Below are 12,964 nucleotides of genomic sequence, written 5' to 3' on the forward strand. Positions count from 1 at the left end.
CCAATGTCCCAAGGGAAACTCAGAGCAGGCAGCATAAAGTGAAATTCAGTTTAGAATTCAGCTGAAGTGCAGCGGTGGCTGACCTGACCTTGCTTTAAACTTTAGCCCCTGGCTACCCCACTGTTCTATCTGAAAACCCATTCTGCCTTCCAGCTGTGGAGAATACAGCTGTGGAGTGTACAGCTGTGGAGTGTACAGCTGTGGAGTATACAGCTGTGGAGTATACAGCTGTGGAGTGTACCGCTGTGGAGTGTAGCCCCCCCAACCCCCCCACCCCACCCCCACCCAGAACCCTGGTCTCCTGAGCAGTTCCTATTGGCTGTAGGCATTCCCTTGGAGGGAGCTGGACTGATGACATCTTCCCTTACAGGATACACCTAGAAGGAGCCCTGGGGAAGGCTGGGAACTTGACTCCTCAGGTGTTAGGGCAGGAAGGGCAGGTGGGATGATGTTGTTAAGAGTTGTTAGGGGCAGAACCTGGGTGTCAGCTGCGGAACAAGCTGGAACTCCCCTCCCTGGTCCACCTTCACAGTCCTGACATGGGGTTAGAGTTTAAACAGAAGGTAAGAGATACTGCACAGCTAAATTGTCCTGGTCATGTGACCCTGCCCATCACCTGGGCTCCAATCTCTGCTGCAACATGATCTGACCAGTGGCCAGAACTGTGTGGAATCTTCTGAGATACAACTTTCTCCTTTTTGAAATACAAAGAAAGGCTGGGTGAGGTTTCAGCCTTTCCTCTCTCCCAGTGTGAGGTTATTGGGGGAAATTCCAATTTTAGGGAGAGGGTTGGCTGTCTCAGTGGTATGATAGTCAAAGGTAAGAGGCGAAAGGATATCTTCATTGCAGTCAGATGGTCTGTCCCTCCGTAGCATCCAAGTGTTCCCTGGCACCTGCTTTCCCTCTCCTTCCTTTGTTCTTGCCTCTCTCTGTACCCACAACGGGAGTGTCAAAATGGCGTGGCATCAGTCTGGGAGACTTTGCTGGGTCTCTTCCAAGCTCCTCCAGATCTTTCCCATGATGCTCAGAGCTGTCAGCTTGGTACCCACTCCACACCTCCAGCCCCCTAAGCCCTTGACAGCCCAGTTTATCAGTTGACAAGGGAGAGGACTAGGTGACCTGAATGTTCCCCTCCAATCCCCTGGCATATGACTGAGTGGAGACCAGAGCTCTGGTGCCAGGGGACACATTTTTCCAGTCATGCCCTTGGCTCCAGGAAGCCAATGCCTTTGTAAAGCGGTTCTGCCATAACTGAGCTGGGGGGGGGGGGGAGGAAAGTTTGTCAACTAAACCTGCATTGATGGCTGTGCCCCCTGTCACTCCCAGCGCCGCTCCCAACCCAACTTGCCAGTTCTCCACACTCTCTGCAAGGCTTCCCTCCCTTTGTGGCTCCATGACGGTTGGTTCAGCCTCAGATACCTGATTCTCTGATTCAAATGCTGAGCCGAAGTATGTTCCTGCATGCAGATGTTTGGTGTTCTCCCTGAGAGCCTGTGGACTGATGTGGGAGGTGTGGAAGGGACCTCAGTCTTCTTTCTGTTTTTCTGGCTTCCATGGGCACTACATGCACATGGTGCACAGATGGAGAGACAGGCACAACACTCACACACAGAAAAACAGTTCATCCAGTTTGAAAGTCTGACCTGCCGCGCTAGCCCTGTGCCATGTCTCGCTCACTCTGCTCCTCCACCCTAGTAAACCGCTCCCCAGTTTCCCACTCCGTAGACGCAGTCAGCTTTAGTTGGCATGTTGGTTGATTTTTAAAAAACTTTATTTTAATTTAAGATGTTATTTGTTATTGTTTTTGTTGTTGTTGCAGTGTGTGTGTGTGTGTGTGTGTGTGTGTGTGTGTGTGTACAAGTCACACATGTGCCATGCCATGAGTTTGAAGGTCAGAGGACAAGTTTTGGGGAGTTGGGGTTGAGCCGTGGGCCCTTTGGGGTGGAAGAATAGAATAAAGGTTTTACGTTGGTTTTGTTCTTAATGGCTTTTTGCCCCCAACAGTAACTTTCTATTTCTTGAAATGTAGACCATTCCTCCTTGTCTTTGTAGCATCTCCCTGTACCTGTCACATAAGAAATAGAGGTGACTGAGGTACTCGCTCTTACCCCAGTCTATCAATAATTCTTTATTTCTTTAGAGAAATTGAACTTCTGTAGAGGATCTGAGTTTGGTTCCCACTACCCATATCAGGTGACTCACAACCATCTGAAACTCTGGCTCCAGGGCAACACAAAGCTTCTGGCTTCCCTGGATACTAGCACATATCTACATGCACCCTTGTGCTCACACACACACACCCCATACTTATACACTTTTTTTTTTGTCTTTTGTTTTTTTGAGACAGTGTTTCTCTGTACAGTTTTGGTGCCTGTCCTGGATCTCGCTCTGTATACCAGGCTGTCCTTGAACCCAGAGATCCACCTGCCTCTGCTTCCTGAGTGCTGGGAGTAAAAGTGTTTGCTACCAGACCCGGCTTGTGTGCATGTGTTTGACAAAACACAGTCTATGTGCATGTGAAGCTGACATATGTATTTTTTGTTTGTTTGTTTTTCGAGACAGGGTTTCTCTGTGTAGCTTTGCGCCTTTCCTGGGACTCACTTGGTAGTCCAGGCTGGCCTCGAACTCACAGAGATCCGCCTGGCTCTGCCTCCTGAGTGTTGGGATTAAGGCGTGCACCACCGCCGCCGCCGCCGCCGCCGCCGCCGCCGCCACCACCACCCGGCTGACATATGTATTTTTTATAGGTAACTTTATGCTGCTCCCCAAATGGGACACAAAGTGGTCGTGTTTGACATTTCTGTCGTCAGAGCCTTGTGGGAAACTCGTGTCAAGAAGCACAGAGCATGGCAGAAGAAGGAGGCTGAGAGGCTGGAGAAGAGCGCACTGGAGAAGTACATTTTGGTGCCTGTTATTCCAGCCTGGTGGGGGTGGGGACTCAGGCTGGGTGCCGGTTGCCGGGGAGGAAGGAACTCTCCCCTCTGTCCTCCCCAGAGGAAGAGGAGGAGTTCTCACTGTCAGGGTCACTTTCCCCCACAGACTTCCTAACCCGTGTGGTGTTGCACTGCATCCCTTTAACGGTGACACCCAGAGCTGTGAGGAGTGACATAATGTCCAGACACTGCAGGCACAAGGAGGACAGATATGGCACAGAAATCCCTCTACACTCAACCCCACAGAGGCAGGCCACTGGCTGCCTTTCACTGAACTCACTGGACCACCTGGTGCTCCCCTAAGCTACTTTATTCATGCATTTTGTTCATCTACTTGAACTTGAAATGGTGCAGCCCGACTCTCAGAAACCCGTGAAATTGGAGTAAGAGTTCTCTTGATGGCTCAGCGGTTAAGAACACGCTGCTCTTGCGGAGGAGGACCAGGGTTTGACTCACAACACCTATAGTTCCAGCTCAGGGTATGTGATGATGTCCTCTGGCCTCTGTGGGCACTACATACACCTGGTGCACACAGAGACAAGTACACACACACACACACACACACATACACACACACACACACACACACACACACACCACTAAGTTGCAGAGCTGGAGAGATGACTCAGCAATTAAGAGTGCTTGCTGCTTTCCCAGAGGACCTGAGTTCAGGTCCCAGCACCCAGGTCGACCTGCTCATAACCTCCTGTAACCTAGCTCCAGGGAATCCAAAGCCTTCATCCATGAATACTCATGCAAACATGGCATATGCACATGTGTGTACAGGTACACACACACACACACACACACACACACACACACACAACAATAAACTCTAAAAAACAAACAAAAATAAAACCACAAAACACACTAAGTTGAGGTCATGCTTCAGAAAACTCTATGGTAAATGTGAGCAGACAATCATACCAACACCATCCAACATAACACAAGGATGGTAAGCCAAGAAGGCTGTATACTCAGGAGGCTTTGCATACGTTTATAACTTTTATTCTCTGTGAAGAAACCAAAACCAAAATTTTGAGGGATACATTGTGGTTAAAGGTGAATGGGGTTCCAATTGGCTAACTCATCTCAAAGGCAGTTCCTGACCCTACATTCAATTGGCAAATGATGGCGTATTTGTATTAGCTTTGTTTATTTGTTTTGTTTTTGTTCTTCAAGACGGGGTTTCTCTGTGTAGTCCTAGCTGCCCTGGAACTTACTCTGTAGACCAGGCTGGCCTTGAACTCATAGAGAACCACCTGCTTCTGCCTCCCGAGTGCTGGGATTAAAGGCTTTCACCACCACGGCCCAGCTATTTGTTAGCTTTAAGTTAGCAACAAAAGGTGTAAAGTGTGAATCAGTCAATCAATTTATCTATAATCTATTTTTAAAAAGTAATTTATAATTTTACCTTTTTATTTTATGTGCATTGGTGTTTTGCCTTCATGTCTGTCTGTGTTAGATCTTGGAGTTACAGACAGTTGTGAGCTGCCATGTGGGTGCTGGGAATTGAACCCGGGTCCTCTGGAAGAGCAGGTAATACTCTTAACTGTTGAGCCGTCTCTCCAGCCCCCTACAATATTTCTTTTTTTAAATAATTTGTTGTATGCACTCACGCGCACTCCTGCCACTGCACACCTGTGGAGGTCAGAAGACAACTTGTAAGAGTCAAGTCCCTCTTCCATGAGGGTTCTGTGGGGTCAAACTCAGGTCACTAGGCTTGGCAGTGAGTGTCTTCACTGCCAAATCATCTTACCAGCACCACTTGTCTTCAGACCACATCAGCCTGAATAACTAACCCAGGGTGGTCTTGAACTCCTTGTGTAACAAGAATGAGCTGGAACTGTTTTTTGTTTTGTTTTGTTTTGCTTTCAAGACGGGGTTTCTCTGTGTAGCCCTGGCTGTCCTGGAACTTGTTTTGTAGACCAGACTGGCCTTGAATTCATAGAGATCCTCCTGCCTCTGCCTCCCGAGTGCTGGGACTAGAGGTGTGCGCTGCCGCCACTGCCACCACCACCTGGATGAACTTGAACTTCTAATTGTCCTGCCGGCACCTCCCGGTGCTGGGATTACAGGCTGTATTTATATGGGTTTGTAATTTGTGACATAGGAAAGATATAGTGTTATCTTCACACTGTGTTGCCTGGATCTGCCTTCTGATTTGGTTTCAGAAGCACAAAAAGCTGAGGCAGGGGGATGTCTCAGCAGGAGGAGGCCTTTACTGCTGTGTCTGTGGATCTGAGTTTGTTTCCTGGGACCTGAGTCATGGAAGAGAAATGACACCTTCAGGATGTCCTCTGGCCAACTCTGTTTCAGAGGCTGGCCTTGAACTCCTGGCCCTGCTTCCACCTCTCAGGTGCTGGGACAACCGGCCTGCACCAGCACATGGAGCCCTGCTGGGTGCCTTTCCCCAGAGCGCTTCTTCCTGTGATTGAAACTTTGAGGCTGTGTTAATTATTAAGTGTTCCTGATCCCTCAGTCTAATGCCAAGCAGGAGACCTCCAGGATATCTAAGGTGGCTTCTTGTCAGCAAAACGTTGTACGGGAAGGTGATGTTTACAGAGCAAGGCAGTAGCACAAGCAAAGCTGCCTTGTGAGTTCGAGGCCAGGCTGGGCTGTAGGAGACTCTGCCTAAATAAAACAGACAAAAAGAAGGCGGCACTTGCAGATAGAGCTGGGAACCTGCTACAGAAATGTGGGGATGTGGAGTCAAAAGCAGACACTGTAATATAGTTTTAAAAGAAACCACACTTAAGCGAATGTGTCGATAATTTTGGTAGGAGGTTTAGCCAAAGATTCCATCTAACTCAGCTCATCTTTTTTAGTTGTGGGAATTAGTGATTCACAGAAGGGTCTCAGTGTTCCCAGCATTCCTGGCGGCAGGAAAGTAAGATCAGGACAGGCCTTTGGCAGACAACAGTGGGAAACCAGGTTCCGGGGAAGTGGAGGACCAAGCCTGCTTGTTTTCCCCGGGGAAATAACAAGTCTTCTGCTTCCTGTCTCAGGATAAAGGAAGAGTGGGACTTTGTGGCCGAGTGCAGGAGGAAGGGCGTACCCCAGGCGCAATACTGCAAGAATGGCTTCGTAGATACCAGCGCAAGGCTTCTGGAAAAGATAGAGAGGAACTCCGTCGCCAGGCAAAGTGCATGGGTCAAGGACAGAGACAAACGGAGCAATCCATTCGTGTTTGAACTTTCAGGGGCACAGTGGAAGGTGAGTCGAGTGTCTGTCTGTCTGTCTGTAGAAAGTGGGCACTCAGGGTCTTGTTATTGCTGAGGTTGAGCCTTAACTTTGGCCAAATGAATGCTCTGGTCTGTGGAGTGCTTTCCAGTGTGGGTGTGAAGGAGCCCATCCTCGAGTGCTTTGTTTTTCTTTTAACTGCTGGGGATTGAGTCCATGGCTTCACAAATGTGAAGAGAGCCCTGGGCTGTGGTGAGAATGAACCAAGTGAACATTCTGTGAGCTATAGTTCCCTCAGAATGAGATCGTTCCATAAAGCCTCCTTGCTCTTTTTCTTTTGCATTTCTAACGAAAGCTTTCTCCCAGAGTCCATGAAAGAATCTACAACCAGCTGGGAATCTAATCTGAGGGATCTCAAATGAGTCTACACACGCCATGCTCTTTCAGTCCATCCACTTTACTTTTCTGAGTAAGCTTCTGATCTCTGCTGTTCCTCCTTGTTCTCCTGCTTCTCTGAGCCTACAGCTTCTTTTCAGCTCTCTTTCTTAGCTCCTCTCTTGCCTGACTCCTTACATTTCTGACAGGAGATTCCTCGAAATCCTGAGAGAAGTTTCCAAACCCTCAAGGTCATAGCACATTCCTAGAATAGATGAGGAGGAGCAGAGCCTTTACCATGGTGATGCAAAGTTCCAAGGTCTCAGGACCAGAGGGAGGGGGCACAGTGCCCAGTGCGACAAACTCTGAGACATAGCTTTTTATCAGCAGACTTGGCAAGTGAAGAGTTGGCAGGCTTTTCTTAGGGTTTTTTGTGTAGTAACCTTGGCGAGATACCTGCGACTCTGACCTTGTGCATAACTGTAAAGTTTTAAACTTATGATGTATTTACAAAAGCCTTTAGTCTAGTTTGAACTTGCTCTGAGGTAAAAATGAACTAAATGTTAGACTTAGGAGAGATTATTATTTTCTGTGTTAGTCTGAGCAAGCAGAACAAAGCAGGCTTTAAGAGTCTACAGACCATGGGACAATGGATCTGGCTATGAGGCATCTCCTAGTTTATTTTCTGTATATCAAAATTATATCTTCCTGACCACCCACAGATATATGTACACATTGAGATATAATCATGAGATTACATACACACACACACACTCACACACACACATATAATAAAAATGCATGGTTAATGGGGAGACATCATAGCTATAATTGCATAAGAAGTTTACAGCAAGAAACAGCCAATTCATTCAAAAGGCAATAACTCCAATGTGCCTTGAATGATGGCTGAGTCCTTTACCAGAACCCTTGGTTCTGATAGGTTGACCTTTAAAACACTAGTTGTCACCTGCTGTATACTCCCATGGCGTTTTGGCATGTGTGTGTGTGTGTGTGTGTGTGTGTGTGTGTGTGTGTGTGTGTATACATGTGGAGGTCAGAGGACAACTTTGGGGAGTTGGTTCTCACCTTCCCCCATGTGGGTCCCAGGGATTGGACTCTGGTTGTCAGGCTTGGTGGCAAGCACCTTTACTTGGTAAGCCATTCTACTGGCCCTCTACTTTATTATTATTATTATTACTATTATTATTATTATCATTATTATTTTGTTTTGTTTTGAGACAGGGTCTCACTATGTAACGTTGACCAGACTGGAACTTGCTATGCAGACCAGGCTGGCCTCACACTCAGAGAGATCCACCTCCTTCTGCCTTCTGAGTACTGGGATTAAAGATGTGCACCACCACACCCAGCTCACTTTATTTTTTTGAGATAAGATTTCTTACTGAATTGGAAAATCACCTTTTTTACTTTTGAAATTTTACTTTTTTTCCCCTCAGAGCTGAGGATCGAACCCAGGGCTTTGCACTTGCTAGACAAGCACTCTACCACTGAGCTAAATCCCCAAACCCAAAATTTTACTTTTTATTTTATGTGTCTGAGTGTTCCATCTGCATGTATGTCTATGTACCCCATGTGTGTCTATTGCCCACAGAGGCAGGAAGAAGATGTCAGGTCCTCTGGAACTAGAGTTACCCACTATGTGTGCTGGGAACTGAACCCAGGTGTTCTGCAGGAACAGTTTGCTGTGGGATGTCTTTCTGTACGCTGTGAATATGTGTTGCTCTGATTGGTTGATAAATAAAGCTGTTTGGCCCATGGCAAGGCAGTTTAGAAGCAGGCGGGAAATCCAGGAGACAGGAAGAAGAAAGACAGAGGCAGAGTAGACACCATCCGCTGTTCAGGGAGCAGCATGCAATGGCACACAGGTAAAGCTACTAAGTACCTGGCGATATATAGATTAATAGAAATGGGCTGAGTTTAGTTATAAGAGATAGCTAGCAAGACAATTGAGCCATAGTCTGTAGCTAGAGTTTTCCTGCCTGGCCCACAGCCAGGACAAATCTCTCTCCCGCCAGTCCCACAGCTGCTCAGACCCAACCAAGTAAACACAGAGACTTATATTGCTTACAAACTGTATGGCCATGGCAGGCTTCTTGCTAACTGTTCTTTTTTTTTTTTTTTTTGGTTTTTCGAGAAGGGTTTCTCTGTGTAGCTTTGCGCCTTTCCTGGAGCTCACTTGTAGCCCAGGCTTCGAACTCACAGAGATCCGCCTGCCTCTGCCTCCCAAGTGCTGGGATTAAAGGCGTGCGCCACCAACGCCCGGCCCGCTAACTGTTCTTATATCTTAAATTAACCCATTTCTATAAATCTATACCTTGCCATGTGGCTGGTGGCTTACTGGCGTTTTCACATGCTGCTTGTCCTGGCGACGGCTGGCAGTGACTCCCCCCACCTTCCTGTTCTCTCTATTTTCCTCTCTGTTAGTCCCGCCTATACTTCCTGCCTGGCCACTGGCCAATTAGTGTTTTATTTATAGACCAATCAGAGCAATTTGACATATAGACCATCCCATAGCAATAGTCCATGGCCATGCAATTCATAATTGATATAAGCTTCTGTGTGTTTACTTGAGTCTGAGCGGCTGCAGGACTGGGCAGGACACAGAAACTTCCAGCTAATAGTTAATGCTTATAACAGCTGAACCAGCTGTCCATTTCTAGAAAGCCATCTTTTACTGCCATGGTTGACCAGCAAGCCCAGCACACTTGAACTAGGGAGGCTGTGGCTGCCACTGTCCTCCTCATTATTCTTTCAGAAGCCAAAGCCAGGTGTAGTGGTATTTGCTCCGCCCATGACCTTGGGTTATAGGGCCCGAAGGAGGTAGTGCTTCCTGCCTTTGTTAGTTTTTTTTTTTTTTCGACTTTCTCTGTTAGCTTGGCCTCTAATAGGAGCAGGTGCAGAATGTGGTTGTCCGGTGCTGGATAGCGTGCCCACCGCCCGGCTGTTAGTGACTCTTAAAAGGAGCAGGGAGAAGGGTGGGCCCTATAGCTCAAGGTCATGGGCAGAGCAAACACTACTGCAGCCAGGGATATAGTGCAGCTGAAAGAAGGTGGAGGCTGGGTTGGAATGGGTTTACTGCACACTGCCTGTCTTTCAGAAGCTCTTTCTTCTGTTATAGCACTTGAGGGTTTAGTATGGAAAACACTAGTTATTCATCAAATATTTCTTTTCTTTCTTTTTTGAGACAGGGTTTCTCTGTAGTTTTGGAGCCTGTCCTGGAACTCACTCTGTAGACCAGGCTGGCCTCAAACTCACAGAGATCCACCAGCCTCTCTTGAGTGCTGGGACTAAACATGTGTGGCACCACTGCCCACTCAAATATTTCTAAAAGCAACTACAGAGTAATAGAGCATAAATGTCTAAAACAACCAGGTGTGCCCAGCTTGCTCCCTGTGGGCCAAATGTATCCTGGGATGGCTATAGATTCAGACCAACAATACACAATCATAAGCTTATTTGAAATATGGGAGGGTTTTTTTTGGTACATTTTTAAACTCAATTTGTGCAGTTCTCAAGAATGAGATCTATAGATGTCAATGCCTGTCATGATGTCAAAGTTTGTACATGCCAAAATGGAATCTATAGGGCAGATTTTATTTTTAGAAGATGTTAAATGTATGCTGTTGATAAATATTGTGAAACTGATCTTCTGTGTTCACTAGGCTTTACACACACACACACACACACACACACACACACACACACACACACACAAACTATATTAACTACATGAATTATATATGAGGTGTGTGTGTGTGTGTGTGTGTGTGTGTGTATTTGAGTATGTGTGTGTACGTGTGTGTACCTATGCTTGTATGAGCTCAGAGGCCAGAGGAGTATGTTGTGTGTCCTGCTCAACCACTCTTTCCCTTATTCTGATAACTTTACATGTTAAATAGTTAATATAGTTAATTATATATCGGGAATTATGGGGGTCCAGCCCCTCGATAGTCCCCTCCCAGGGTGCGGGAAGAATCTACAACGAGCTGATAATTAATCTTTGAAGAAAAGAAATGAATCTATGTACACAAAACATAGTTCATACACTTTATTATTCTGTGATAGTTCTCTCTCTACATAACTTCTATTCTGCTCTCATGTCTAGCCCCTTTCTTGCTTAATTTCTTTCTATATTTATTTACTGTCCCCTCTAGGTTCTATCTTAATTCCTTCATCTAGTTCTGTCCCTTCTAGGTTCTCATCCATCTAGCTCTTTCCCCTATCAGCTCCTCTCGCATCTCCTTCTCTCTCATCTGGGTCTTCCTCATCTTGTTCTTCCCCATCTGGCTCTTCCTCATCTTCCATCTCGTTCCTCTAGTCCTCTCTTCTAGCCTTTCAATCTAGTTCTTCCCCATCTCAGTTTGCTCCTCTCAAGTTCTTACCCATCTAGTCTTCCATTCTCTTTTCTCTTCTCCGTCCCATACCCTGGAAGTCCCGGTATATAAAGGGAGGGTCTAAGCTAAATTGTATAAAGCTATTTCTTAACATCCACCTGACCTAGGTGGTGTCTCCTTGTGGAATTTAAGTCAGGAGACTTGCACATGGGCTGTTATCATTGTTAGTCCTCAGAAGTTGGGCGCCCACCTGGGCGGTGTTTCCTGTAGTCCTTGAAAGTGGCCAAGGGAGATATCTGATTCCAGAGAAAGCCTTTCCTGAGGCTGTTCTCCAAATACCTGGAACGTGTATGTCCAGAGAGTGATCAGTCCACACTGTTAGCCCTTCTTAGGGAAAATTCAATTGGGAAAACTGTGAAGGCACACGTGATTTTCCTAACAGAATACAGCTGATACATAACAAGTCAAGTAACACTAAAAACTCCTTGGGATTTGGCTTCCTCTGAAGGAATTCCCTGATTCCTCCAGGTAGTGACTTTGCCATAACCAGCTGAGTTCTTATGATATATTCCTGTGGCCTGCAGCAATTATATTTGGAGACAGGCTCTTGCTACGTTGTCAAGGCTGACCTTGAACTTGTGGTACTTGTGCCTCATCCTCCCAAACAGATGGACTTCCAGGTCTGCACCACCAGGCCTGGCTAGGATTGTGGCACACACCTTAAATTCCAACACTAGTTAACCATAAAGGTTTGGAGGTCTGTACAGACAAACAGGAAGTGACAGAGCTGGGCAGGAAGAGGAAGTGATGAAGCTGGACAGAGAGAGCAAATGAGATAGCAGAACAGAAAGGCATGTAGGTGTGGGTATACCGGAAGTAAGGGGTCTCTTTGGAAGCTGAGGTGTCTGTGAGGTGAGGTTGGCTTGTGGCTTTTCCTATTCCTCTGATCTCTCAGGTTTTAACCCCGATATTTTGCTCCAGGTTTTTTATTTAATAAGACCATTTAACAATTCCTCTACAAATCACCACTGGCTTCTGCAGAAATGGCCCCATGCTCTCACATGCCTTTTATATTTTGAATAGATCCTTGGTCTGTTGGGGCTCGGTGACCCCTGAGGAATTGCCTCTGGCTAACGCTGCTCTGCTCATTCTGTTTCAGGAGCTGCCTGATTCGCTGAGAGAGCAGACACATCTCAAAGAATGGCACATTCACAGCACCCTGATTCAGACCATTCCTGCATACATCGAGCTGTTTCAAGCGATGAGAATTCTGGATTTGCCGAAAAACCAAATCACGAGTCTTCCAGCTGAAATTGGTAGGTTCCTGGCAGGACTCTTCAGCCCCTGTGTGGTGAGCAGGCAGGTGTAGGGCAGGTGGCACAGTGCAAACATCCCATGTCCTCCTCCTGCCCCTGGATGTCCTCGGCTACTTCCCCGTTCCCAGAGCCACGGTTCAGTGTCCCCTTTGGGACAGGAAATCTGCCTGCAAGATTTAGCATCGATAGAAATTTCACAGTTGCTCAGAAACCTGAAGTCATGTGAGTGGGCAACATTTTAAGAATTTTCTGAGCCAGGAAGCGGTGGTACATACTTTTAATCCCAGCACTCAGGAGGCAGAGGAAGGCGGATCTCTGTGATTTCAAGGCCAGCCTGGTCTACAAAGGGAGTTCCAGGACAGCTAGAGCTGTTACACAGAGAAACCCTGTCTCAAAAAACCAAAAAAAAAAAAAAAGAAAGAAATATTTTGTTGTTGTTGTCGTTGCTGGGTGTGGTGGTTCACTTCTTTAATCCCAGCACTTGAGCTACAGAGGAGTAAAGACACGTTAATAACAAGATTGTTGTCAGGTCAGAATAAAGTATATTGAGAAGTTTAGCTTAGCTTCTGTTGTTTTGATTAACCAACATTTAATAATTCTTGGTCATTTCATTGTCTGGTTGCATCATTGTAAAATGAAGATGACAATGATTACCGATGTCTTTCTTTCTCTTGGGGTCTGAGGAACTAGCACGCACGTGTCCAACTTGTGGCCTCTGGGCTACACCAGGCCCAGGGAAGCTATGAATGTGGCCCAACACAGAATCAAAAACTTACTTAAAACACTATGAGATTTCGTTGCT

At 46.5% G+C, this 12,964-nt stretch overlaps 1 protein-coding gene across 2 annotated transcripts in view; it reads left to right on the forward strand.

Annotated features, from left to right (window-relative positions):
- The window catches only part of Lrrc2 (leucine rich repeat containing 2), a 31,340-nt gene that overhangs the window by 1,334 nt on the left and 17,042 nt on the right, over positions 1-12,964 (forward strand). The window contains exons 2-4 of one of the 2 annotated variants that reach the window (XM_028860032.2): positions 2,748-2,904; positions 5,942-6,149; positions 12,006-12,162. In XM_028860032.2, the coding sequence (XP_028715865.1) occupies positions 2,756-2,904; positions 5,942-6,149; positions 12,006-12,162 (514 nt within the window). In that variant the 5' untranslated portion in view covers positions 2,748-2,755. The remainder of the gene's footprint in view (positions 1-2,747; positions 2,905-5,941; positions 6,150-12,005; positions 12,163-12,964) is intronic. The other variant, XM_028860033.2, reaches the window with a different exon arrangement.

This window comes from Peromyscus leucopus, chromosome 7 (assembly GCF_004664715.2).
Source record: "Peromyscus leucopus breed LL Stock chromosome 7, UCI_PerLeu_2.1, whole genome shotgun sequence".
NCBI lineage: Eukaryota > Metazoa > Chordata > Mammalia > Rodentia > Cricetidae > Peromyscus > Peromyscus leucopus.